The sequence below is a fragment of the Urocitellus parryii genome, chromosome 5 (genome assembly GCF_045843805.1).
Source record: "Urocitellus parryii isolate mUroPar1 chromosome 5, mUroPar1.hap1, whole genome shotgun sequence".
Taxonomy (NCBI): Eukaryota; Metazoa; Chordata; class Mammalia; order Rodentia; family Sciuridae; genus Urocitellus; species Urocitellus parryii.
Genome location: NC_135535.1, coordinates 210,294,608 through 210,320,453, shown reverse-complemented (window position 1 = coordinate 210,320,453; position 25,846 = coordinate 210,294,608). Strand labels below are relative to the sequence as shown.

Genomic DNA, 25,846 nt, shown 5'->3' with positions numbered 1-25,846 from the left:
AGTGCCCCTTCCCCCTGGTACTCCACAGGACAGCTGTGCAGAGATCAACCCTCTTGGGTCTTCAGGGATGAGATGCAATGTCCTGTCTCGCTGCCAGCACCCACCACTCTCTGGTCCCGCTGAAGGACAGTGGTCCGACTCTGAGGGGGACTGCAAAACACAGATGCAGAGCACAGGAATCAGAGAGGCAGGGGCCATCTGGGAGGGCGACCACCGCTCTCCAGGAAGGGCCTTCTCGGCACCCTTGGAGCCTGGGGCCCACAGACCAAGAAAACAGGATGTGGTGTCCCTTGTGCCTGCTCATCTGGTGTGGGCGGGAGGGGGTGACCAGGCAGCCAGAGGCCCGTGGGCTGCTACCGTTCATGTGGCTATGGGAGAGCCCATGTGTCAGGGGACGCAGGACCCAGGCTGGTGCTGGGGAGCTACCAGAGAAAGATAAAGGAAAGTCATAAAGTAACCGTTCTACTGCAGAAGAGGCTGTCTATTGTCCAATGCTGGGTCTCCAACCCTGGGGCAGGCTTGCCCTGCACCCTTGGTGGACCTTACCCTGGGAGGGACTTGTGGCTCTGGAGGGCACAGTGGCATTCTAAGGGGCTGTGGAGGTCCTGGAGGGGCCCTCCAGCTTCTCAGACTGCTGGCAGGCAGGTGCCTGTGGGCAAGAGCCACTGTGGTCTCTCCAAAGCAGAGCGGGACCCTTGTCCCAAATGCAGCCTGTGAGGTACTCACCACATCAGAGGACCAAGGCCAGCTATGACCAGAGAATGAAAGCTAGGGAGAAAAATAAGAACAAAAATAAAAACTGAAAAGGAAAAGGGAGGATGGGGAAACAGAGGAGAGAGAGAAAAAAGAGTTTGTAGAGCTTCTGGCAAGAAATGACCGGTTTCAGGCAGTAAGACGGGGGCTGGCTGGGGAGGGCTGGCACCTTCAGGGCACACTGTGGGGAACCAGGGTGCTGCCACCCCAGGATGCACTCAGGGACCAGCACCGTCCAGAGCTGGGCTGGGTGTGCAGCGGGGGCCCACACCCACCCTTCCCCTGCACGACAGGACAAGGGAGCCTCTGAGGGTCAGAGGTGTGGACAGCCAGGTCCCCAGCATGGCAGGACAAGTGAGCCTCTGAGGGTCAAAGGTGTGGACAGCCAGGTCCCCAGCACAGCAGGACAAGTGAGCCTCTGAGGGTCAGAGGTGTGGACAGCCAGGTCCCCAGCACGGCAGGACAAGTGAGCCTCTGAGGGTCAGGGGTGTGGACAGCCAGGTCCCCAGCATAGCAGGACAAGGTGTCTGACCTGAGGGTCAGAGGTGTGTGCAGCAGGGTCCCCACACCCAGTGCGTCCCCAGCACGGCAGGGCAGGGTGAGCCTCTTGGGGGTCAGGGGTGTGGACAGCCAGGGTTCCTGCACGACAGGGTGGGGGAGCTTCTGGGGACTGGGGGTCTATGCAAAGAGAACAAGCAGGCGGCTGTGGTGGCTGCAGCCTCACAGACGGGTTCTGGGTGCCTGGCAAACAAGATCTCCTGACAAGACTTGGGTCATGGTGCCACTCTGAGCCATCAAATGCAACGACACCCTGCAGAGATTCAAGTTTTGAAGCCTCACCTTGCGGCCAAAGCCAGACCCTTCTAGAGAAAACCTGGCAATGAAGAGCTACTTCAGCTAAACTTAGACCCATGCCCTGGACTTAGAGCTGCTCTGGTGTCGAGCACAAACAGACACTCGCCCAGTTGGGAGACCATGATGGAGCTGACACGGGTTTGGGGAGACCTAGGCCTCATTGAGGTTTGTGCCCCAAGAACTGTGTCCCCTCTGGACCTTACCAGTGTCCCAATCCCTGAAGGAAACCTTGTTTTACAGGCAGTGCCCTGAGCAGCCCTAGGGCCCGGTCCTCACAGTGGATCTGAGCACCCAGGTGAGGACAGCTGAAGCACTGGAGCCCCTCAGAGAAGGCCGTGATCGCCACTGAGGGGCGGACAGGGCTCGGCTGGGTGGTGGGAAGGACTGTGGCCGGCTGCGAGAGGGCTGCTGTATGGAGGGACCTTTCTTTCCTGGAGGGTAGGGAGCATCCAAGGTGTATCTTAGGGAGGCCCTGTCCAAATGACAGTCTCCTGTTCCCCCTGGAAGGGACAGATGGGGGTCCCACTGGCCACTTCACTCTTAGAGCTGGTCACTTTGGTGAAACCTGTCTGACAAGCAGTACCATTTGCTGAGAAAATATCTGACCCCAGAAACCACTGAACCAGCACCCAAGTTGCATGCAGAGAAAGAAGGGCCCTGAGGGAAGCTGACCCCGAGAGCCAGGGTGGGCCTCTGCCTTGACAGGGGCCTTGACGGTGGCCTGTGTCTGCCAGGGTCAGTGGAGGTCCAGGGTCTGAGCACCACCCGGCACTTCTGGAGGGGCCCTGGGCTATTCGACCACCACACACCGCTGCAGGGGGGAAGCTGAGGCCCGGGGAGGCATGCCCACTGCGGCTGCAGGCCAGCTCACTGGAGGGAGCTCCTGTCTCCCCACCCAGGCTCCTGGAAGCTCCCACTCGGGTGCCCCTTTCTGCTCCACTCCACCCTGGCGCAGGAGGGTGGCCAAGGCCGCTCACTGGCTCTGGTGGGAGGGACCTGCTACTCTGTATCCATCATCTAGGAGCTGCACAGAGGAGGGCTGCGCTCATGTTACCTTTTCCTCCAGCTCCTTGATCTGTCTCTTCTGAGCTTCTATTCTTTCTTCTAGCTCTTTAATTCTCTGCAATGGTAGGAGGAGGAAACCCTTCAATAATCAGAGTGTTTGAGAAACTGAGCAAATAGGAAAAGAAGAAGGAGAAGGAGGAAGGAGGAAGAGGAAGGAGAAGGAGGAGGAGGAGCAGGAAGGCAGCCAGACACCTCAGGTGACGGTGAGGAGTCAGTCCACTGTCCTTCCCAAGGAGAGCAAAGGGAGGCTGCGGTCATAACTGCTGATCCCAAGGAGAGCCTGGGACCCTGGAAGGGACCCTGGGAGCAGCTGAGCACCCACCACAGCTTGTTTGATGGAGCGAGGGGGTTGCAGTGACCACCCTCACCCTGACCACCCTGGAGACCAAGGAGACCAACACAGCAGCTGACCTAGGTCTGCAATCTGAACCTTTTGCACCCTCGCAGGGTGTTCTTAGCGTGGAACGCATCCACAGGAGCCCCTTCCAGGCACTCCCATGGGAGCTGGGGAGCATGGTAATTAATCATCAGGGCCACACAGGCCACCAGGGTTCTTGGCCTTCCCTTAGAGTGAGACTGGCCGGCCACTGTCCCAGACCACAGCTTTGCCATCAGGGGCAGCACCATGGACACCTGGGAGGCAGCGCTCTGAAAGAAGGGACCCGTCAGGGTCTCGGAACGCCATGGGGACCTCCTCTGGCGGGGAAGGCAGTCTGGCAGAAGGCTGGAGGAGGCCAGGGCCGTGGCAGGGTATGGGCATTAGAGGGCTTGGCCGGGGGCGTGGCCACTAGATGGTGGCCTGTGGAAGGAGAGACCCAGGCCTCTGGCCTCCGTCTGCGCACCTGCTGGGCCAGGTGCAGCAGCTCCATGCGCTCCCGCAGGATCTGCGCGTCCCTCTCACGCAGCTCACTCAGGACCTGGCGCTTCCACTGCTCCACAGCCACCTGCAGCTTCTCGCGCTCCTCCTCCGACAGCAGCACGGCCACCTTGGCCCCGGCCTCCTGCTGCAGGGCGTCGAACAGCATGGCCTCCAGCTCCAGGATGTGCTGGGCGGAGGGAGGCGCGTCAGTCCCCACCTTCTCCCAGACGAGACCCGCCCTCCCCGGGGCTGGACAGCCCACCTTTCAGGAAGAATAGGGAGGCCAGGTCACCGCCAGCCTGGGGAGGAGGGCTGAGCAGTCGGGGCCACCGTGTGCCCACAGGTCTCTGGGGAGGACCTGGAACCCATGGGCCACCTTCCTGTCCAGCAGAAGAACCCAGGGGAGGAGAAGCTAACGGGTGGAGTCTGAGCCAGGACCCAACCCCAGGTAGGGATGACACCCCAACAGTCAGAGTGTGAGGCTGGGGGTCACCGGGCAGCATGGCCAGGGAGCAGGTCCTGACACAGGGTGGGGACTCTCAGCAGGGCACACCCCCTCCTTTCTCAAATCTCCAGTATGGGACTGAGGGACCTCCGTGGATCCCTGCAGGGACGCCTTCCCCTTCCCCATCAGCCAGCTCCGCTCCTGACCCCAGGTGTGGACTTGATCTGGAGAGCGCCCTCTGCAGGAGAGTTCCCCTGCGCTCTTATTTATTTATTTATTTTTAAATATTTTTAGTTGTAGATGGACACAATATCCTTATTTGTTTATTTTTATGTGGTGCTGAGGCTCAAATCCAGTGCCTCATGTGTGAGAGGCAAGCGCTCTGCCACTGAGCTACAGCCCCAGCCACCTGGTGAGCTCTTTAGGAAAACAAGTCTCCAATTTTCACCAGAATTCTCATTTTGATAGCCCTTTCTTCATTCAGAAACATGTGTTCCCTTCTCTGCAGGCAAATTATGGTGAAAATCCCTTTGGCTGAGCAAAAATTTTAGGAAATGAAAAAAAAGACCCCAACTCCTTCTGGGCCTATTACACATGGCATGGTATTATTGCTGATGGCCACAAAATAAATGTCCCTGCTGTCCTGCACTCAATCTCACACCGATCACCACCTCTCAGAGCAGAGGGGCTTAATATACTTAAGATGAGCTTCAGCTGTGTGTGCGCATGTGCTTGTGCAGTGCTGGGGACAACCCGGGCTGAGCAGGCCAGGAAAGTGCTCTGCACTCAGCCGCTCCTCGAGCTCCGGCCTTTTAGACAAGAATGGTTGAGGGAGACCTTGGGATCAAGGTCACAGAGGCTTGGCCCACGCCTGCTGGAGGAGACTGATCGCCACCCCGGGCTGACAAGGACTCTACCAGTGCACGAGCCAGAGGCCTCTCTGACTTCAGCAAGACCAACAGCCCCGCAGCCTGCTCCAGGTGCAGAAGCAAGGTCTGTACCGTCAGCAACCCACACAGTCTTCCTCCTGCAGAGCCACAGAGGATGTGGGGGAACCCAGGGACCCACAGACCACTGCTCACTTAAGGTCACTCTTTGTGGCCCTCATGAATGATAGACACAATATGACAGCAGAGTCTCATTGTACAGTGAAAAGAGCCATGCTCACACATTGAGTGTCAAAAACAAGGATGGCACCACAAAGTGGCTGACCCCATCCCTGTCACCACTGTCCCATCATCCCTGTCACCACTGTCCCACCATCCCTCCCCCTCAGCAGGACCACCGTGCCCACCCCCGTCATCACCACCACTCAGTCCTCCAGCCTAGTTTTCAACCTGGAAGTTCCCTGTGCTCATGCCGGCCACAGGGGACTAAGTGGAAGCAGACCACACCCCTGCAGACAAGCAGGCGTCTGTAGCGGAAACCCCAGCAGAGGGCACTGGCTTCCCTGGCCCCTCAGGAGGACGGGGGGACAGTGGCTACACAGATGGCAGCAGTGCTTAGGATTCAGGCTTCCTTCCAGGCCGAGTCCACCCCTTGTGAAAGGACGTTCTCCTGCCCAGTGTGCACTCGGGCCTTCTCCACCAGCCTGTGTTTATAAAGGTCCAGGTGAGGCGGCGATCAGGCTGCTCTGGAGGGCAGGGCCTGGCTGGGAAGGTGCCCATTTCTGTGAGTCAGTGTATGTGGCCTCAGGGAGACACTCAGCTCTGAGGACCCAGAGCTTTCTGGTCCTCGTTAGGGCATATCTCTGTTACATCCCATGCCCCTGAGCAAGGGAGGTGCACACAGACTTGAGAGCCTTCTAAGGTCAGGAGACCACCCTCCTCCCTGACTGGGAGACCTCACCCAGCAGAGGGAGTACCCCCCTGGGCCTGGTGGGGACAATAGAAACAGCTGCTCTTCCCCAACTGGGACAGCAGTGGTTGGGGAAGAGCATGACCGCTCTTCACATAGTGACCTTTATTCTCCCAATGACTCCAGGAGACAGGAACCAATATATTTAGTTGCCATGAGAAGCTAAGTCACGGACTCAGGCCTCCCTGCCGGCAAGTGGCTAGGCCAGCTGAGCGCAGCAGCGAAGCCACGTTCAGAGATGAAGGCTGGATCAGGGTCTGGCCCTCCCTGGTAGTTAGTCCACTCGACGGATCAACAGTGTGAGTGGATGACTGAGTGGTGACTGGGCAGGTAGGGCAGGGCTGAAGGAAGCAGGTCACTGGGGATGTGCCTTCGGGGACTGTATCTTGTCCCTGCTCCTGCCTTGCTCTCTATTTCCTGGGTGCCGTGAACCGAGCAGCTTTCCTCCTCCGTGCCTTCTGCCACGCTCGGCTGCACCTCAGGCCCCGGGCCACGCTCTTCAGTGACCATGGACTGAACCGCGAAAACCATGAGCCCAAAATGAACTTCTCTTCCTCTAAGTTGTCCTCTCTGGGTGACAGAAAGCTGACTGACACACCCACAGGCACACACTCCCTTTGCTTCCTGGACACAGTGGGGTGAGTGGCTCTGCTGCACCACACCTCCCTGCCATCATGGTGCTGCTCCCCACCAGCCCACAGTGCTGGGTCAAGGAACTGTGGGCTGCAGTGCTGACACCGGGAGCCAAAGACACACCCGTCCAAGCTGTGCTTCTCAGGCCTTTGGTCATGGTGACAAAAAGCCTATCGACACAGGTGCTCTTCCAGTGAGTTCTATCTTATCAGCTCATTCCACACCCTGTTGGAGGGGTCCTGGGCCCGCGCTGTTGCTGGCGGTGGAACCACTGGTTAGCAGGGCAGTAAACATCCTCAGGACGCACTCATTGGTGCTCTTGAGGGAGAAGAGCAGAGGTGGACCCCTTTCTGGCCGGGGATGGGTGTGTGAGCAAGTCCCCCAGCCTGGTCCCCCTTACCTTGTGGGCGTGGTCCAAGGCCTGCTTCCTGTAGTCCAGCTCCTCATCCAGGTAGCCCTTCTGTTTGCTGAACAGCTCCTGAAACACGGAGAACCAGGGCTGGGCCTCGGGCATCCAGTCCTGGGATGTGATACAGGGCCACGTGGCGGGGGAGATGCCACCCACCTTCTCGCTCTCCAGATCCACCATCTTCCGCTGCAGTGCTGACTCTGTCTCTTCAATCCGCTGGAGCCACTGGGCACAAACAGAATGAGCAGGTGACAGAGTCCCTTGGGGTCACTCTGAGAGATACCTAAGCCACCCCTCCCCCTGATCCATGGACACAACCTGGGACAGGATGGAGGGAGGCCTGGTTCAGGGAAGGGAGTCAGGACTGGGCTGGCCCCAACACGGGCTCTGCACACCCTATCTAGTGTCCAGGAATGCTGGCCCCTGGGAGAGGGTGGATGTGGGTCTGGGATGCAGCAGGGAGAGACACCTCTGCAGAGCCCTGCCAGGAGAGGTGGAGAAGGGTGGGCGCCTGAGGAGGGTGCTGACAGCAGCCCCAAGGTAGGTGTGGCCAGAGGTGGGGCCAGGAGCAGGTGGGTGGACTGGACAGCCCCAGAGAAGGGTCCTGGAGGTCCATCTCATAGACTCCACACAGCTTCCAGTCTCTGGGAGGGGACCAAGGCAGAGCTGGCATCTGGTGTGTCTGGATGATCTACCCTCTGCAGAGCTGCATGGCAGGCACCGTGTGAGGGGTGCCTGTCTCCTGGGACAGATGGAACTCAAGGGACCCCGCCACCCTCTAACCCCTTCCCAGGCAGAGGATTTTCCCTGGGCAGAAGCCCAGCCATCCCCCAGTTTCTGCACCTTACCTTTTCGGCCAAGGTCAGGACCGTCCTGGCTTGTATGACAACCACTTGCTCCTCATTGGTCAAATTCTACATCCAAAAGCAGAACACAGGCAAAGTCAGAGGCAGCACCTTCCCGGATGGAGCCGAGTGACTGATGCACAGCGAGGCTGAGGGGTGGACACAGGGGAGCAGAGCCACAGAGAGAGATGCTCTTACTGAGATACCTGCTCTAGCTTTGATACCTGTAGCCCTCTACCCTATACCCTCTGGTGCTGTTCGGTTCAACCTCTCACTGCCAGAACTAGGAAGGTCTAGGAGGATGAGCTGGGCACCTTGGCTGGCAGGTGGGCATTGACCACATCTCCATGGTGAGGAAGGTCTAGGAGGATGAGCTGGGCACCTAGGTTAACAGGTGGACCTTGACCACATCTCCATGGTGAGGAAGGTCTAGGGGGATCAGCTGGGCACCTAGGTTAGCAGGTGGACCTTGACCACATCTCCATGGTGAGGAAGGTCTAGGGGATGAGCTGGGCACCTAGGTTAGCAGGTGGGACTTGACCACATCTCCATGATGAGGAAGGTCTAGGGGGATCAGCTGGGCACCTAGGTTAGCAGGTGGGCCTTGACCACATCTCCATGGTGAGGAAGGTCTAGGGGGATCAGCTGGGCACCTAGGTTAGCAGGTGGACCTTGACCACATCTCCATGGTGAGGAAGGTCTAGGGGGATGAGCTGGGCACCTAGGTTAGCAGGTGGACCTTGACCACATCTCCATGGTGAGGAAGGTCTAGGAGGATGAGCTGGGCACCTAGGTTAGCAGGTGGGCCTTGACCACATCTCCATGGTGAGGAAGGTCTAGGGGGATGAGCTGGGCACCTAGGTTAGCAGGTGGGTCTTGACCACATCTCCATGGTGAGGAAGGTCTAGGAGGATCAGCTGGGCACCTAGGTTAGCAGGTGGGCCTTGACCACATCTCCATGGTGAGGAAGGTCTAGGAGGATGAGCTGGGCACCTAGGTTAGCAGGTGGGCCTTGACCACATCTCCATGGTGAGGAAGGTATAGGAGGATGAGCTGGGCACCTAGGTTAGCAGGTGGGCCTTGACCACATCTCCATGGTGAGGAAGGTCTAGGAGGATGAGCTGGGCACCTAGGTGAGCAGGTGGGCCTTGACCACATCTCCATGGTGAGGAAGGTCTAGGAGGATGAGCTGGGCACCTAGGTTAGCAGGTGGGCCTTGACCACATCTCCATGGTGAGGAAGGTCTCGGAGGATCAGCTGGGCACCTAGGTTAGCAGGTGGGCCTTGACCACATCTCCATGGTGAGGAAGGTCTAGGAGGATCAGCTGGGCACCTAGGTTAGCAGGTGGACCTTGACCACATCTCCATGGTGAGGAAGGTCTAGGAGGATCAGCTGGGCACCTAGGTTAGCAGGTGGGCCTTGACCACATCTCCATGGTGAGGAAGGTCTAGGAGGATGAGCTGGGCACCTGGGTTAGCAGGTGGGCCTTGACCACATCTCCATGGTGAGGAAGGTCTAGGGGGATGAGCTGGGCACCTAGGTTAACAGGTGGACCTTGACCACATCTCCATGGTGAGGAAGGTCTAGGAGGATCAGCTGGGCACCTAGGTTAGCAGGTGGACCTTGACCACATCTCCATGGTGAGGAAGGTCTAGGAGGATGAGCTGGGCACCTAGGTTAGCAGGTGGGCCTTGACCACATCTCCATGGTGAGGAAGGTCTAGGAGGATCAGCTGGGCACCTAGGTTAGCAGGTGGACCTTGACCACATCTCCATGGTGAGGAAGGTCTAGGGGGATCAGCTGGGCACCTAGGTTAGCAGGTGGGCCTTGACCACATCTCCATGGTGAGGAAGGTCTAGGGGGATGAGCTGGGCACCTAGGTTAGCAGGTGGGCCTTGACCACATCTCCATGGTGAGGAAGGTCTAGGGGGATCAGCTGGGCACCTAGGTTAGCAGGTGGACCTTGACCACATCTCCATGGTGAGGAAGGCCTAGGGGGATCAGCTGGGCACCTAGGTTAGCAGGTGGACCTTGACCACATCTCCATGGTGAGGAAGGTCTAGGGGATCAGCTGGGCACCTAGGTTAGCAGGAGGACCTTGACCACATCTCCATGGTGAGGAAGGTCTAGGAGGATCAGCTGGGCACCTAGGTTAGCAGGTGGGCCTTGACCACATCTCCATGGTGAGGAAGGTCTAGGAGGATCAGCTGGGCACCTAGGTTAGCATGTGGACCTTGACCACATCTCCATGGTGAGGAAGGTCTAGGGGGATCAGCTGGGCACCTAGGTTAGCAGGTGGACCTTGACCACATCTCCATGGTGAGGAAGGTCTAGGGGATGAGCTGGGCACCTAGGTTAGCAGGTGGGACTTGACCACATCTCCATGGTGAGGAAGGTCTAGGGGGATCAGCTGGGCACCTAGGTTAGCAGGTGGGCCTTGACCACATCTCCATGGTGAGGAAGGTCTAGGGGGATCAGCTGGGCACCTAGGTTAGCAGGTGGACCTTGACCACATCTCCATGGTGAGGAAGGTCTAGGGGGATGAGCTGGGCACCTAGGTTAGCAGGTGGACCTTGACCACATCTCCATGGTGAGGAAGGTCTAGGAGGATCAGCTGGGCACCTAGGTTAGCAGGTGGGCCTTGACCACATCTCCATGGTGAGGAAGGTCTAGGGGGATGAGCTGGGCACCTAGGTTAGCAGGTGGGTCTTGACCACATCTCCATGGTGAGGAAGGTCTAGGAGGATGAGCTGGGCACCTAGGTTAGCAGGTGGGCCTTGACCACATCTCCATGGTGAGGAAGGTCTAGGAGGATGAGCTGGGCACCTAGGTTAGCAGGTGGGCCTTGACCACATCTCCATGGTGAGGAAGGTCTAGGAGGATGAGCTGGGCACCTAGGTTAGCAGGTGGGCCTTGACCACATCTCCATGGTGAGGAAGGTCTAGGAGGATGAGCTGGGCACCTAGGTTAGCAGGTGGGCCTTGACCACATCTCCATGGTGAGGAAGGTCTAGGAGGATGAGCTGGGCACCTAGGTTAGCAGGTGGGCCTTGACCACATCTCCATGGTGAGGAAGGTCTAGGAGGATCAGCTGGGCACCTAGGTTAGCAGGTGGGCCTTGACCACATCTCCATGGTGAGGAAGGTCTAGGAGGATGAGCTGGGCACCTAGGTTAGCAGGTGGGCCTTGACCACATCTCCATGGTGAGGAAGGTCTAGGAGGATGAGCTGGGCACCTAAGTTAGCAGGTGGACCTTGACCACATCTCCATGGTGTGGAAGGTCTAGGGGATCAGCTGGGCACCTACGTTAGCAGGTGGGCCTTGACCACATCTCCATGGTGAGGAAGGTCTCGGAGGATCAGCTGGGCACCTGGGTTAGCAGGTGGGCCTTGACCACATCTCCATGGTGAGGAAGGTCTAGGGGGATCAGCTGGGCACCTAGGTTAACAGGTGGACCTTGACCACATCTCCATGGTGAGGAAGGTCTAGGAGGATGAGCTGGGCACCTAGGTTAGCAGGTGGACCTTGACCACATCTCCATGGTGAGGAAGGTCTAGGAGGATGAGCTGGGCACCTAGGTTAGCAGGTGGGCCTTGACCACATCTCCATGGTGAGGAAGGTCTAGGAGGATCAGCTGGGCACCTAGGTTAGCAGGTGGACCTTGACCACATCTCCATGGTGAGGAAGGTCTAGGGGGATCAGCTGGGCACCTAGGTTAGCAGGTGGGCCTTGACCACATCTCCATGGTGAGGAAGGTCTAGGGGGATGAGCTGGGCACCTAGGTTAGCAGGTGGGCCTTGACCACATCTCCATGGTGAGGAAGGTCTAGGAGAATGAGCTGGGCACCTAGGTTAGCAGGTGGACCTTGACCACATCTCCATGGTGAGGAAGGTCTAGGGGGATCAGCTGGGCACCTAGGTTAGCAGGTGGACCTTGACCACATCTCCATGGTGAGGAAGGTCTAGGGGATGAGCTGGGCACCTAGGTTAGCAGGTGGGCCTTGACCACATCTCCATGGTGAGGAAGGTCTAGGGGGATGAGCTGGGCACCTAGGTTAGCAGGTGGGTCTTGACCACATCTCCATGGTGAGGAAGGTCTAGGAGGATCAGCTGGGCACCTAGGTTAGCAGGTGGACCTTGACCACATCTCCATGGTGAGGAAGGTCTAGGGGGATGAGCTGGGCACCTAGGTTAGCAGGTGGGCCTTGACCACATCTCCATGGTGAGGAAGGTCTAGGAGGATGAGCTGGACACCTAGGTTAGCAGGTGGACCTTGACCACATCTCCATGGTGAGGAAGGTCTAGGGGGATCAGCTGGGCACCTAGGTTAGCAGGTGGACCTTGACCACATCTCCATGGTGAGGAAGGTCTAGGGGGATCAGCTGGGCACCTAGGTTAGCAGGTGGGTCTTGACCACATCTCCATGGTGAGGAAGGTCTAGGGGGATGAGCTGGGCACCTAGGTTAGCAGGTGGACCTTGACCACATCTCCATGGTGAGGAAGGTCTAGGAGGATGAGCTGGGCACCTAGGTTAGCAGGTGGGTCTTGACCACATCTCCATGGTGAGGAAGGTCTAGGGGGATGAGCTGGGCACCTAGGTTAGCAGGTGGGCCTTGACCACATCTCCATATGAGGAAGGTCTAGGAGGATGAGCTGGGCACCTAGGTTAGCAGGTGGGCCTTGACCACATCTCCATATGAGGAAGGTCTAGGGGGATCAGCTGGGCACCTAGGTTAGCAGGTGGGCATTGACCACATCTCCATGGTGAGGAAGGTCTAGGAGGATGAGCTGGGCACCTAGGTTAGCAGGTGGGCCTTGACCACATCTCCATGGTGAGGAAGGTCTAGGGGGATCAGCTGGGCACCTAGGTTAGCAGGTGGACCTTGACCACATCTCCATGGTGAGGAAGGTCTAGGAGGATCAGCTGGGCACCTAGGTTAGCAGGTGGGCCTTGACCACATCTCCATATGAGGAAGGTCTAGGGGGATGAGCTGGGCACCTAGGTTAGCAGGTGGGCCTTGACCACATCTCCATAGTGAGGGAGGTCTAGGAGGTCAAGCTGGGCACCTAGGTTAGCAGGTGGACCTTGACCACATCTCCATGGTGAGGAAGGTCTAGGGGGATGAGCTGGGCACCTAGGTTAGCAGGTGGGCCTTGACCACATCTCCATGGTGAGGAAGGTCTAGGAGGATCAGCTTGGCACCTAGGTTAGCAGGTGGGCCTTGACCACATCTCCATGGTGAGGAAGGTCTAGGGGGATCAGCTGGGCACCTAGGTTAGCAGGTGGGCCTTGACCACATCTCCATAGTGAGGAAGGTCTAGGGGGATGAGCTGGGCACCTAGGTTAGCAGGTGGACCTTGACCACATCTCCATGGTGAGGAAGGTCTAGGAGGATGAGCTGGGCACCTAGGTTAGCAGGTGGGCCTTGACCACATCTCCATAGTGAGGAAGGTCTAGGAGGTCAAGCTGGGCACCTAGGTTAGCAGGTGGACCTTGACCACATCTCCATGGTGAGGAAGGTCTAGGGGGATGAGCTGGGCACCTAGGTTAGCAGGTGGGCCTTGACCACATCTCCATAGTGAGGAAGGTCTAGGAGGATCAGCTGGGCACCTAGGTTAGCAGGTGGGCCTTGACCACATCTCCATATGAGGAAGGTCTAGGGGGATGAGCTGGGCACCTAGGTTAGCAGGTGGGCCTTGACCACATCTCCATGGTGAGGAAGGTCTAGGGGGATGAGCTGGGCACCTAGGTTAGCAGGTGGACCTTGACCACATCTCCATGGTGAGGAAGGTCTAGGAGGATGAGCTGGGCACCTAGGTTAGCAGGTGGACCTTGACCACATCTCCATGGTGAGGAAGGTCTAGGAGGATGAGCTGGGCACCTAGGTTAGCAGGTGGGCCTTGACCACATCTCCATGGTGAGGAAGGTCTAGGGGGATGAGCTGGGCACCTAGGTTAGCAGGTGGACCTTGACCACATCTCCATGGTGAGGAAGGTCTAGGAGGATGAGCTGGGCACCTAGGTTAGCAGGTGGGCCTTGACCACATCTCCATGGTGAGGAAGGTCTAGGAGGATGAGCTGGGCACCTAAGTTAGCAGGTGGACCTTGACCACATCTCCATGGTGTGGAAGGTCTAGGGGATCAGGGGGCACCTACGTTAGCAGGTGGGCCTTGACCACATCTCCATGGTGAGGAAGGTCTAGGAGGATGAGCTGGGCACCTGGGTTAGCAGGTGGGCCTTGACCACATCTCCATGGTGAGGAAGGTCTAGGGGGATCAGCTGGGCACCTAGGTTAACAGGTGGACCTTGACCACATCTCCATGGTGAGGAAGGTCTAGGAGGATGAGCTGGGCACCTAGGTTAGCAGGTGGACCTTGACCACATCTCCATGGTGAGGAAGGTCTAGGAGGATGAGCTGGGCACCTAGGTTAGCAGGTGGGCCTTGACCACATCTCCATGGTGAGGAAGGTCTAGGAGGATCAGCTGGGCACCTAGGTTAGCAGGTGGACCTTGACCACATCTCCATGGTGAGGAAGGTCTAGGGGGATCAGCTGGGCACCTAGGTTAGCAGGTGGGCCTTGACCACATCTCCATGGTGAGGAAGGTCTAGGAGGATGAGCTGGGCACCTAGGTTAGCAGGTGGGCCTTGACCACATCTCCATGGTGAGGAAGGTCTAGGAGGATCAGCTGGGCACCTAGGTTAGCAGGTGGGCCTTGACCACATCTCCATATGAGGAAGGTCTAGGAGGATGAGCTGGACACCTAGGTTAGCAGGTGGACCTTGACCACATCTCCATGGTGAGGAAGGTCTAGGGGGATGAGCTGGGCACCTAGGTTAGCAGGTGGACCTTGACCACATCTCCATGGTGAGGAAGGTCTAGGGGGATGAGCTGGGCACCTAGGTTAGCAGGTGGGCCTTGACCACATCTCCATGGTGAGGAAGGTCTAGGAGGTCAAGCTGGGCACCCTGGCCAGTGGGTGGGCCTCTAGTGTACCCTTTCTTTGTTTAAAGTCAGTGCTCTGCCTGTGCCTCCTCCTCTATAGAAGATCAAATATTCCTGGTTGTGAAATGCTTTCAATACTTGGGTTTTTTTCTTTTTTTCCCGCATTTTTTATGAATGCTTAAATCCAGAGGGGACAGCTGGGTGGTGTTTCTCAGCAGGGTCAATCTTTCTTTGGGGCCCAAGGACTTTCCCCTGAGGATATGGGCACTCTCAGGTCCAGCTGCCGCCTGCATCAGGGTCTGGCTGCCAGCTCCAGGGGCCACAGGAGGAAACTGTGACTCAGTGTCCACAGTGAAGTCCTGAGTCATAAGGAGCATGTGCAGTTTGACTGAAAAGACAGCACAGGGGCTGGGGCTGGGGCTCAGCGGTGGAGTGCTCGCCTAGCAGGTGCAAGGCGCTGGGTTGATCCTCAGCACCACATAAAAGTAAATAAAAATGGAGGTATTGTGTCTAACAACAACTAAAAAATCTAACAATGACTGCACAGGAAGGCCTGAAGGAGACCCTTGGCTCATCCGAGGAACTGCCTGGGTTCTCCACGGGATGTTCTGAGTGTGAAGCTGGCCACCTGTCCTCTGGTCCCCAGTGTCCTGGGCCCCTGTGCTCTGTGAGAGTGACCTCCAGGCTGTGTGACGGCTCCAGGACCGTCACGGTAAGTGGTGAGCCTGGGTGGACAGCTGTGGACTGGAGGGAGCCCTGAAACAGAACTAGGCAGAGCTGCCCCTTGATGCTGCCAGTCCATCCTCTCTGTGACCAGGCGCCTTCTGGAGCCTCAGTTTCTCTAGCTGTGAATCAGAGGGTGCCCAATACGACTCCCAAGGGCCCATGATGGGGACCCCAGAGTGTCTCACACCCCAGCCACCCTGACTCTGGGGTAGAGCTTCACCACCTGCAGCTGTGATGGAGCCACCAGGTCCTCAGGAGGGGCAGGCACAGCCAGGTCAGCCCCCGGGCCTTTCTCACTGCTCTCCAGGTGATAGGCCCGTAAGGAGAGAAGGGTTCCCTATCCATACAAGGCCCTGAGGGGTGGGGAAATGTATGGAGGATGGAAGGACGGTGAAAGGGATGGATGGATGGATGATGAATAAATGGAGGAAAGATGGGGGACAGATAGAAGATGTATTAGTAATATGGAGGTGTTGATATGTGAATTGATATATAGATAGATGGATAATGGGTGGAGGCTGGTAAATGGATATATGGATGAATGAATGGTGGATGGATGAATGGAGGGTGGACGAATGAATTAATGAACAGAGGGTGGATGGGTGGAGGGTGGATGGATGATGGATGGATGAATCGGTAAAGGATGGATGAATGGAGGATAGCTGGGTAGATGATGGATAAATAGATGAATGAATAGATGAATGGGGATGGTGGGTGGATAGATATAGAAGGACAGATGGATGAGGATGAATAGGTGAATAGGGAATGGATGAATCCTGGATGGATGGACAGAAGGAGGATGAACATATGGATAGGTGGATGGAGGATGGTGGATGGATAGATGGAGGGTAGAAGGAGAATGGATGGATAAATGGATGATGGGTGGATGAGTGATGAAGGATGAATGGATGGTGAATGAATGGAGGGTGGATGGATGATGGAGGATGTCTATATGTATGCATGTATTATGTATGTGGATGGATTCCTGGACAGATGGAGGGTAGATGGATGGAGAGACAAAGGATTATATATGGATGTATGTATGTGGATGGAGGATGGACCATGCGGGTTGGATGTATGATGGGTAGATGGAGGGAACAGATGGATTGGTGGTGTACAGATGGAAGATGGAAGAATGTATGAATGGTGGGTGTGTGGATGGATTGATGGGTGGTGGATGGTGCATGTGTGGATGGATTGATGGATGTATGGATGGTGGATGTGTGGATGGATTGATGGACGGTGGATGGTGGGTGTGTGGATAGATTGATAGGTGGTGGATGGTGGATGAATGGTTGGACTGATGGATGGTGGATGGTGGGTGTGTAGATGGATTGATGGATGGTGGATGGTGGGTGGTGGATGAATGGATGGACTGATGGATACTGGATGGTGGATGAATGGATGGGGGTGAAGTAGTGCAATTACATTGCCCACTGGTAATCAATATTATTTTGAGGAGTTTGACAGAAATTGGAACTCTGCCCCAAATGAGATTTGGGGATTATCTATGGACTCTGTTTCTTTTCCCAAATCAGGGAAGTGGGAACCCGCAAGAGTCTTGGCATGTCTATGAGCAACATCCCCATCCCCACTGAAAATCTGAAGGAGATTCCAGAAATGGAAAACTTGTGAGTTGAAGTCCCCTTAGCTGGAGGTCCGGGCGTGCACACAGCAGAGGCCCCAGCGAGTGCGGGAAGAGTGACCAGGAGCAGATTCCTCCCAAATGCAGGGGGCCCATTCCAAGCAGGCTCTCTGCTTCAAGAAGGGCCTTTGGGCAGGGCAGTCTGTGGCGGGGCTGAATGGGGCTCACAGAGGCTGGGCGAGGTGGTGGCATGAGGAGGCATGCACAAGTCACAGAGGCTGAGCGGCATGAGGAGGCATGCACAAGTCAGGAGAGCAACATACACTTACGGCGTTATCCCCCAGGATGTCCAGCTTCTTCATCAGCTCTGACACCAGGATGTCCTAGGAGGCAAGAGAGGGTCGGTGAGTGGCAGCTGGGTAGGCTAGCTGGTGTGGAGCAGGAGGGGCAGGGCTTTACCGTCACGCCTTCCGCCTCGCAGTACACCTGGAGAGGGCTCTTCCCATCCACGAAGGGCGTGTGGTGGAAGTTGATGGCGGGCGACTTCCTCTCCCTCTCCTAAGACAGAGAGCAGAAGGCTGGGCCTGGTGGCCACTTTCTCCCTGTCTCTTTCCTCCAAGGAGTCTATGCTGGGGCTCAGGGACCAGTCCAGCCCACCCAGGGAATCTAGTGTTTCTGCACACCCAGCCCCGGCAGAGGCCCGGGTGGTGGACACCTTGGTGGATGTGCCCAAAAGCCACCCTGGTGTGTTTGCGGACTCCAGATAGGTGGGAGAAACACTGGTTCCATCAAGCTCCTGGCCATGTGGCCCTGGTAAGGTCCACCCCAGAGCCACTTGCTCACCCATTGGTGAACCCAGGGGCTGTTGGGAGGCTCAGGGAGAGCTGCAGGTGAACAGTCACCACCACGCCCAATAGAGTGAGCCCTGGAGAACACGGGCTCGTGGTGCTGCCCCTTCACAGGCTGGACCACAGGCAGGAGGCCACAGGGATGAGCATCCACGTGGAGTGGCCACACAGCCCTCCTGCCTCCAGTGAGGGGGTGGGAGGGCTCTGAGTGGGGGATTCACCTGGTCTCTGGGTAGGGTACTGCCCACTAGAGAGAGAGCCTGCTTGGACCACTTCCAGGTGAGCCACAGTGCCCAGACCCTGGCAGTGCAAGGTGAGCATGTGACATGGCCGTCTGCCCATCCTGCCCTTCCCCATGGATCCTGGCTCCTCTTCCCTCTGCAGGGCATTGGAGCACATGGGGACGGCAGAATGCTGGAAGGTGCCTGGCCACTGAGGGGCATCCTCTGCCTCCACTCACAGGCTTCTTTGAGCAAGAGGTAAATAAACGTCTGCTGGGCCAACGGCTGGGGACTGGGCATTGTCCCTACTTCTAGTCACCCCTGCAGCAGCCTTGGCCACAGTGATGAGTGTGGGGCCCCAGGTGTGGCGCACTCGCTGTCCTCAGGTCTGCTCTGCTCGGTCCCCTCCTGGCGCTGACCTCAGCACTCACACCCAGGTTATTGTCACTACCTTGCTGGTGGCACGTGGCCCAGGTGGGCCGTTTACTGCCACCTGCCCCTGCCTCTCCACCCTGGCCTTGGGTTCCTGTTCGAAGGCCCAGGACAGGAGCCTGCCTGGAGCCCTGCAGCCCACCTCGAGCTCCAGGATCCGGAACTCCAGCAGCTCGTTCTGGTCCTTGGCGTCCTGGACTTCGTGCTTCAGCCGGGCTTCCTCGGTCTCCATCTGTTTTATCTGAAAAACCGAAGAGGCGCCAGGTGAGAAGGGTCCAGTCTCTCCCAATGGAGGGCCAAGAGGTCAGCTGCCTGGCTGTGATACAGAAAGCAGAGGCGCCGGGGGCATGGCAGGCCTCTGGTCTGCCCACACGGGAGCAGGCATGTGGCCGGGCAGAAGCCGAGGCTGAGCCTGGCTGTGTGCCCCTCTTCTGGCCCATTTTAATCATTTTAATGAAGCCCGAGTCCAGGTGGGGGAGGGAAGGCGGTGTTTTTGGAGCCAACATCATCATCCAGGGGCCAAGAGCGCCCACCCCGGGGCCACTCCAGGGGCCACCCTGGTGAAGCTGGAGGCACCAGCCCTGGCCTGGCTGTGGGCTCTCAAAGGGGCTGCTTCCGAGGACGGTGCAGGCTTCACCTCAGCGCTGTGGGGAGCAGAGCTCCCGGCCCCCGAAGCTTCCCGCTGGGGTGGTGTGTGGCTCCCAGGGGCAGCCTTCACACAGCCGCTGGCCACCCCCATCCGCCACCCGTCGGGGAAGCAGGACGCCGCCTCGGGCTCCACCAGGCCAGGAGAACAGGCCACGCTCCTCCACCCAGGGGGCGAGGCTCAACGGGGCGCCAGGCTCCCATGGCTCCCAAAGGATGCCCTTCCAGGGACCTCCACGGGCAGCACGGGGGTAGGGGTGGCAGGAGGCGAGAGAGTGCTCTCGCACACCCCCACTCCCACACACACGCACCAGGGTGTGCCGCGTGTCCAGGGGCCGCGCGTACCTTCTCCACAAGCTCTTGATTTCTCCGATACAGCGCTTGCTTCTCTTCAATCCATTTCATGTCCTTGAGAAGGAACGGAAAGGAAGACAGTGTACACCGCAGGAGGACACTGAAAAGCCACATGCCAGTCCCAATGGCAGGACAAGGATGTGGCCCCAGATGACAGTGTACTACACTCAGGGAGTGGAAACCTGTGGCCCTGGACAGAGGCAGCTCCACCTCAGGAGGGTCTGGAGGGCACCACATGCCACACATAGGCAGCACCCCAGGCCCGGGTCCCCAGGCCAGGCCCCAGGGGCACACTGTGCCACACAGGACATCCAGGGAATCCCGACACAGGGTCAGTGAGGGTAGATAGACAGGAGAGGCGGGGTCTCAGGCCGGCAGGAGGACAGTCCGCTCAGGGAGGAGTGTGTCCCCTCACACCAGGGACACCTGGGCAGATGGCAGCCTTTGCAGTCTGTCAAAGGACATGCATGGGTGCTTCCTGGGCCTGCTGTGAGGAAATCCAGTGTACCCAGCACACCCTCCCCACTGGGCGCCCACACCTGCCCCCACCAGCAGCAAGTTTAAGGTGACGTGTCGGGCGGAGCGCAGGCTGCGCAGACACTGGCTCCCCTGGGTTCTGAGCACCACCTGGGGAGGAGTGGTCATGCCTGGAGACCCCCTGTGCAGAGCAGGGGGCACCATTCTAGCTCCCAGCCCTCCTGGCCATGCCCTCGGCATGACATGGAGCCTAGAAATGTGCCCCTTGGTGTCTGCACCAGGGCCACCCTTTGGTCTGCAAGGGATGCACATGGGCAATTTGAGAGCCCTGGCCACAGGCCTGGGTGCGGTGGCCTGGGGTGGGTGGCAAACAGAGGCACATGCTGCAGTGCTGGACTCCGGGACACTGGCTGCATGGCCCTTGCTCATGTGGTCCTCTGGTATGTCCAGCTACAGTCAGTGTGCCAAGGACCAAGGACCTTGTGGGCATCTCCGGGCAGGTGGTGGGAGCAGGGAAGCAATCCCAGCTCAGAGTGCTCCTGCAGGCCCCTCCTCTGGGAGTCCCCAGCAAGGGCAGAGACGGCCAGCCAGGAGCACGTGGGGGCTCACCTGGCCCTGCTCGGCCAGCGCCTTCTCCAGGTCCTCCACCCGGGCCTGTGCTCGCTGCATGTCTGCTTGGAGCTGCTCACGAGTCTGTAGAATGGGAGGAAAGACACATCAGACTTTCTCTAACGGCCAGGACAGGAGTCCGGCTGGCGGGATGCAGGTCAGAGGACTCTGCCTCAGGAGAGGCTACCCGAGTGTCGCTGTCCCCTCCCTTGAGGCGGTCTCCAAGAAAGGAGGGGCTGTGTGGCCATGTGAGACACATGCTGTTCCATGACCGACTGGGAGCACATGAGGCAAGGCCCTCGCTCCCCGGGCAGGATGGCCCAGACTGTCGGTGCTGGGTGCTGGCCAGGGTTTCAGCCTCCCCTGGGGGCACACAGCACACTAGGAGGCTTCTGAGCGGATCTGCTACCGCCCCCCCCAATGCTGCTACTCCCCCCAGGGGGCCTCTGCTGGCCCCTGGGTTCGCTGTCCCTCCTGCCCCTTCCTCACCCTACTCTCCCAAAACTGTGCTTTGATTTATAGGTCAGTTTCCTGGATCGTGAAATTCCTCCCAAGTGCCAACCAGGTGGCAGCCAGATTTAAACGGCTCTCCCTTGGTTTACTTGGGTCTCTCATGGTCCAAACCATGGTCATTTTACCCCAGAGCCTGCCATGCTCTCTCTTTGGTGCAGCTTCTGAGGAAATTGATGTGTTTGGGGCAGCCAGGCAGAGGGGTGGAGATCTACCACCCTGTGAGGTTCCACAAGCTCTGACCCCAGCCTTAGGACAATTCAGACAGAGACATTTTCCTTTCTCCAAGGATCATGCAAAAAATAAATCCAAAAAGTGCAAGAAGGAATGTTCAATGTCCCCCTTTATGTGATAAATGGCCTGTCCACCTCATTTCTGCTTCTCAAAGCAGAGGCGGGGAATTCCGACAGTCAGTGGACTCCCTTCCTGATCCTCCCCAGGCAGCCTGGTGCCAGCGCTGCCCCTGGAGACCAGCAGAGGACGCCCACCAGCCCCTTCCAGTCTTTCTGGATGCCACTGACCCACCCTGGGTATGCCCAGGCAAGGTGGACAGGAGGGGCCCTGCTGCTCGGCAGGTTTGCCTGGCCAAGCACAGGGCAAAGGAAGGCCGGTGTTTGAGCTCAAGGCTTGCTGGATGAATATAGTCTTGGCAAACTTAAGGAAAACTGAGTCCAGATGCTGCCCATTCACCCCTGAGCCTCCCAGCCATGGGAGCTCCCCAAGGGCATCAGACAGGTTTGGGTGAAGGTGACCTCATCTCAGGAGCTGCAGGCCCCCGGATGCTGCCCCTGACAGGACAAGAAAAGCCCACACCTGTGCTGGCTCCACCCGGCCAGTCTGCCCCCGCCCAGATGACCCAGCCACTGGCTCTACAAACACTGGTTTCTAGTGGCCTCACTAGTGGGCATCACCCGGGACCCAAAGCAACTGTGGGCAAGAAGGGGCTTGGCCCCAAAGTCTGGGCAGGCAAAGTGCCCCTGCCAAGGCCTCAGGGGCAAGTGGGAGGAGCCAAGTGGAGCCCAGCCGTGGAGTAGAAGTCATTTAGACCTTAACTTCTCGCTCTGCGTCCAGTGTCCCTCCGACCTGCTCCTGCAGCAAGGCGTATGCTCGCTGCAGCGCCTGGTACTCCATGGTCAGCTGCCGGAACCTCAGCTCCGTCTCCTCCTTGGCCAGGCCCTGGAGAGGAGCAAGGGCAACACAAGCCCCCAGAGACACAGCATTAGCCCCAGCCCCCAGCACCACCCCCAGCCAGGCACCTGCTCCTCCAGTGGGGAAGAAGGGAGGGGCCGACTCTGGGGACCTAGACCTGTTTGGAGGAAGGTTTTCCTGGGAGGTGACCCCCGATGTCTGGGTAGACAGCGGGGCTGGCAGGTTTGAACCAGGTGAGCCTCAGGGGTTGTCCAGGGGCTCTGCCTGGTCTCCTACTTGCCAGCCAGTCTGCACTGACCCAGCAGACCCTCCATTATTGACCAGGACTGCACATGGCCCTGCTCTGCAGACATGTCCTGGGAACTGTGCTGTGCTTTGTGAGAGGGCCCCAGGGCCCCAGGTCACATGTTCCTCTCAGGCTGCCCACCCCAGGTCCACCACCCCAGGTCAGCCCACTCGGACCTGCCTGTCACCTAGGCTTACTCCTGACGTCACCTCCCAGGATGTGTCCTAGCTGCAGTGATACCCGCTGCCCCACAAAGAAGGCAGGAGTGGGTCCTCCCTCCTTCCCTCCCTCCCTCCCTCCCTCCCTCCCTGCTTTCCTCCCTCCCTCCTTCCCTCCTTCCTTCCTCCTTCCCTTCCTTCCTCCTTCCCTTCCTCCCTCCTTTCCTCCCTCCCTCCTTTCCTCCCTCCATCCTTCCCTCCCTCCTTCCCTCCTTCCTTCCTCCTTCCCTCCTTCCTTCCTCCTTCCCTTCCTTCCTCCTTCCCTTCCTCCCTCCTTCCCTCCCTCCCTCCTTTCCTCCCTCCATCCTTCCCTCCCTCCTTCCCTCCTTCCTTCCTCCTTCCCTTCCTCCCTCCTTCCCTTCCTCCCTCCTTCCCCCCTCCTTCCTTCCTTCCTTCCCTCCTTCCTTCCTCCTTCCCTTCCTCCCTCCTTTCCTTCCCCCTCCTTTCCTCCCTCCCTCCTTCCCTCCTTCCTTCCTCCTTCCCTTCCTCCCTCCTTCCCTTCCTCCCTCCTCCCCCCCTCCTTCCTTCCTTCCTTCCCTCCTTCCTTCCTCCTTCCCTTCCTCCCTCCTTCCCTTCCTCCCTCCTTCCCCCCTCCTTCCTTCCTTCCTTCCCTCCTTCCTTCCTCCTTCCCTTCCTCCCTCCTTTCCTTCCCCCTCCTTTCCTCCCTCCTTCCCTTCCTCCTTCCTTTCCTTCCCCCTCCTTCCCCCCTCCTTCCTTCCTCCCTCCCTCCTTCCCTTCCTCCTTCCTTTCCTTCCCCCTCCTTCCCCCCTCCTTCCTTCCTTCCTTCCTCCTTCCCTTCTTCCTTTTCTTCCTCCCTCCTTCCTTCCCTCCCTCCCTCCTTTTTTTCCTTCCTCCTTCCTTCCCTCTCCTTCCTTCCTTCCTTCCTTCCCTCCCTCCTTCCTACTTCCTTCCTCTCTCTCTCTCTCTCTCTCTCTCTCTCTCTCTCTCTTTCCTTTACATCAGATGTTTCTGCTGTAGCCTTGAAGGAGTCCCAGTGGACCCCAAGGCTCGCAGCGTGGGCCCTGTCCAGGAGTGACCAAGCCCAGAAGCCCTGCCCCAGCTCCAGCCCACTGCCCCAGGCTTTCCAGCAGTGGTCTGCTATGACAACTGGTTTTCTGAGCAGGCTCATGGCCTTTGGTTCATCCTCCAGGATCTTCCAGGGAAGGCCCCCATGGCCTTTACCAGGTCCACTACCTGCTCTCCACAGCTCCAGGGGCTGGGCCAGTTGGACAAACACTAGCTTATGCCCTGGGACTGAGCTAGCCACCATTCTGCAGGCCAGGCTGTCAGGAGCACCCGGCTGTTTTTACCAGGAAGGAAGCTCTTCACAGTGTCTCTAAGGGCCTGGGTCCTGGCACAGGGTGACCTCCCTGCTCGCTGGTGCGGGTCCTCCTGGGAGGCCCTCTTTGGGAGTTGCTCAAGATCAAGGATGTGAGGAAGTGTGACTGGGCATCAGTGACAGCAGGGAGTGACCCTCAGCCACCATGTAGCCAAACCAAGTTCAGGGTTTCTCACTGCACAAAAGCAGAGGCTGCCAGGGCTGGACCAGGAGGCCTATCCAGAGAGCGGGCCTGGCCCCGGGTCCCAGCCCGTCGCCAGCCTCAGGCCCAGGCTGCCCGGGAGCCGCTGTGGGAGACTCACGGTACCTCCTCTAGGTCGTCCTCAGGAGTGCACGGGGTCTGGTCTGTCCTGTCAGTTTGGTAAGAGATGGAAGAGCCGTCGGACTCCAGGGATGCTTCTTCATCATAGCCAAAGAAGGTCTCCACCACCACCGGCTGCTGGCCAAAAGGCAAGGCGTTGGTGAAGACCCGGGCCAGCGCTCGGCCAGCAGCCCCCGGCCCCTCCCGCCCTCCCCACAGCCCCACCTGCAGTGCTCTCCCACATCCATCCCAGGCCGCCCTGGAGGGGCCCACTGGGCTGTCCTACTTCCGGCCAAGACGGCTGAGCAGGTATGAGTGCGCCATCTTGGTGCACCCAGAAGGTACTGGCAGAGGGTGGAATGTAGATGTCCAGGAGCCTGACAGATGAGCCACTCCTGGACTTGGCCTCTGAACTTGACCCCTGCCAGTAGCAAGCACTTGCCCTGACCTGCGGTGCCCTTTCCAGTCCATGACAGCGGGTGTGAACAAGGGCCGGTCCTCCACCAGCTAGCCCTGCCTTCAGGGACCCCCAACTTGCCCTCCTTCTGGCCTTCCGAAACCCTGGCTTTAGACACTGCGGACTCCAGAGCCACCTCCTCTCACCTGCACACGGGGACCCTGCCTTCCTTGTCTGTCCTGGTCAATGTAATGGCCATGGTGGCCACTGGGTCTCTGATGAGTCCACGGCCAGACCCTCCAGGAAAGTTCCTCCCTGGGCTCCAGGACCACCAGCAGCCCCAAGGACCATGGTGGCTGTTCCCTCCCGGCACCTGCATTCTCCGGCTCCAGCTGAGCAGGGCTGTGCTAGTTCCTCTCCCTTGACCAGCCACCGCTCCAGCTGAGCCACCAACTGACACTTGCGGCTGGGCCCTGGCCTCTCTGCGAAAGGACTTCCCTGGACCCCAGTCTTTCCCAGATCCTCCACTGAAATATCCACAAGTGGGCAAACTTGACGGGCACAAACTTGAGGTTCTTGCTTTATTTCCAGCCCTTGTGTCACCCGTGGTCCTCTGGATGTCTGTGCCCTGACACTCCACCTCAATCCTCCTGGGTCCAGGCAGCCTCTGGACCCTCCTCCTGCTAACCCACCCCGCCCATGCCACAGGAACATCTTGCTGTTCCAGATCATGGCTGGTCGGTGACTACCACAAGCTGGAGTCCTCCGGCGTCACTTAGGTCCCCTGTCATCCCAGCCCCTCCTGCCGACTTCCTGGTTTCCCTCCTCCCTCTCACAGAGGCACCAAGACAGCAGGGGCAGCAGGTGGGGCCTCTGGACAATCCCTGAGCATCCTGCAGTGATCCAGGAGAGAGGCCAGCAGCCTCCTCCCTTCCTGGGCCTTTCCAGGGCCAGGTGAGCCAGGGCTGTGGCTGGGAACACTGAAGTGGCCAGGGAGGGGCCGCGGAGTGTTTATAAACCACCCAGCTGCAGCTCAGAGAAAGCGGAAGACAGTCAGGTCCTCTGGGAATTTCTCCAAAAGCTG

General features: G+C 58.4%; 1 protein-coding gene across 18 annotated transcripts in view; it reads right to left on the bottom strand.

The window, feature by feature from the left end:
• Window positions 1-748: 748 nt before the first annotated feature.
• The window catches only part of Jakmip3 (Janus kinase and microtubule interacting protein 3), a 62,207-nt gene continuing 37,109 nt past the window's right edge, over window positions 749-25,846 (bottom strand). For 6 of the 18 annotated variants that reach the window (XM_077798536.1, XM_026410285.2, XM_077798537.1 and 3 more), the window contains 13 exons: window positions 24,372-24,500; window positions 22,120-22,248; window positions 20,563-20,646; window positions 19,468-19,530; window positions 18,620-18,718; window positions 17,436-17,534; window positions 17,306-17,359; window positions 7,725-7,790; window positions 7,033-7,101; window positions 6,868-6,945; window positions 3,516-3,719; window positions 2,663-2,728; window positions 749-799 (listed from right to left, as the gene is read on the bottom strand). In XM_077798536.1, the coding sequence (XP_077654662.1) occupies window positions 749-799; window positions 2,663-2,728; window positions 3,516-3,719; window positions 6,868-6,945; window positions 7,033-7,101; window positions 7,725-7,790; window positions 17,306-17,359; window positions 17,436-17,534; window positions 18,620-18,718; window positions 19,468-19,530; window positions 20,563-20,646; window positions 22,120-22,248; window positions 24,372-24,500 (1,191 nt within the window). Of the gene's footprint in view, window positions 800-2,662; window positions 2,729-3,515; window positions 3,720-6,867; window positions 6,946-7,032; window positions 7,102-7,724; window positions 7,791-17,299; window positions 17,360-17,435; window positions 17,535-18,619; window positions 18,719-19,467; window positions 19,531-20,562; window positions 20,647-22,119; window positions 22,249-24,371; window positions 24,501-25,846 lie in introns of all 18 variants that reach the window. The other 12 variants (XM_026410284.2, XM_026410286.2, XM_077798545.1 and 9 more) reach the window with 8 other exon arrangements.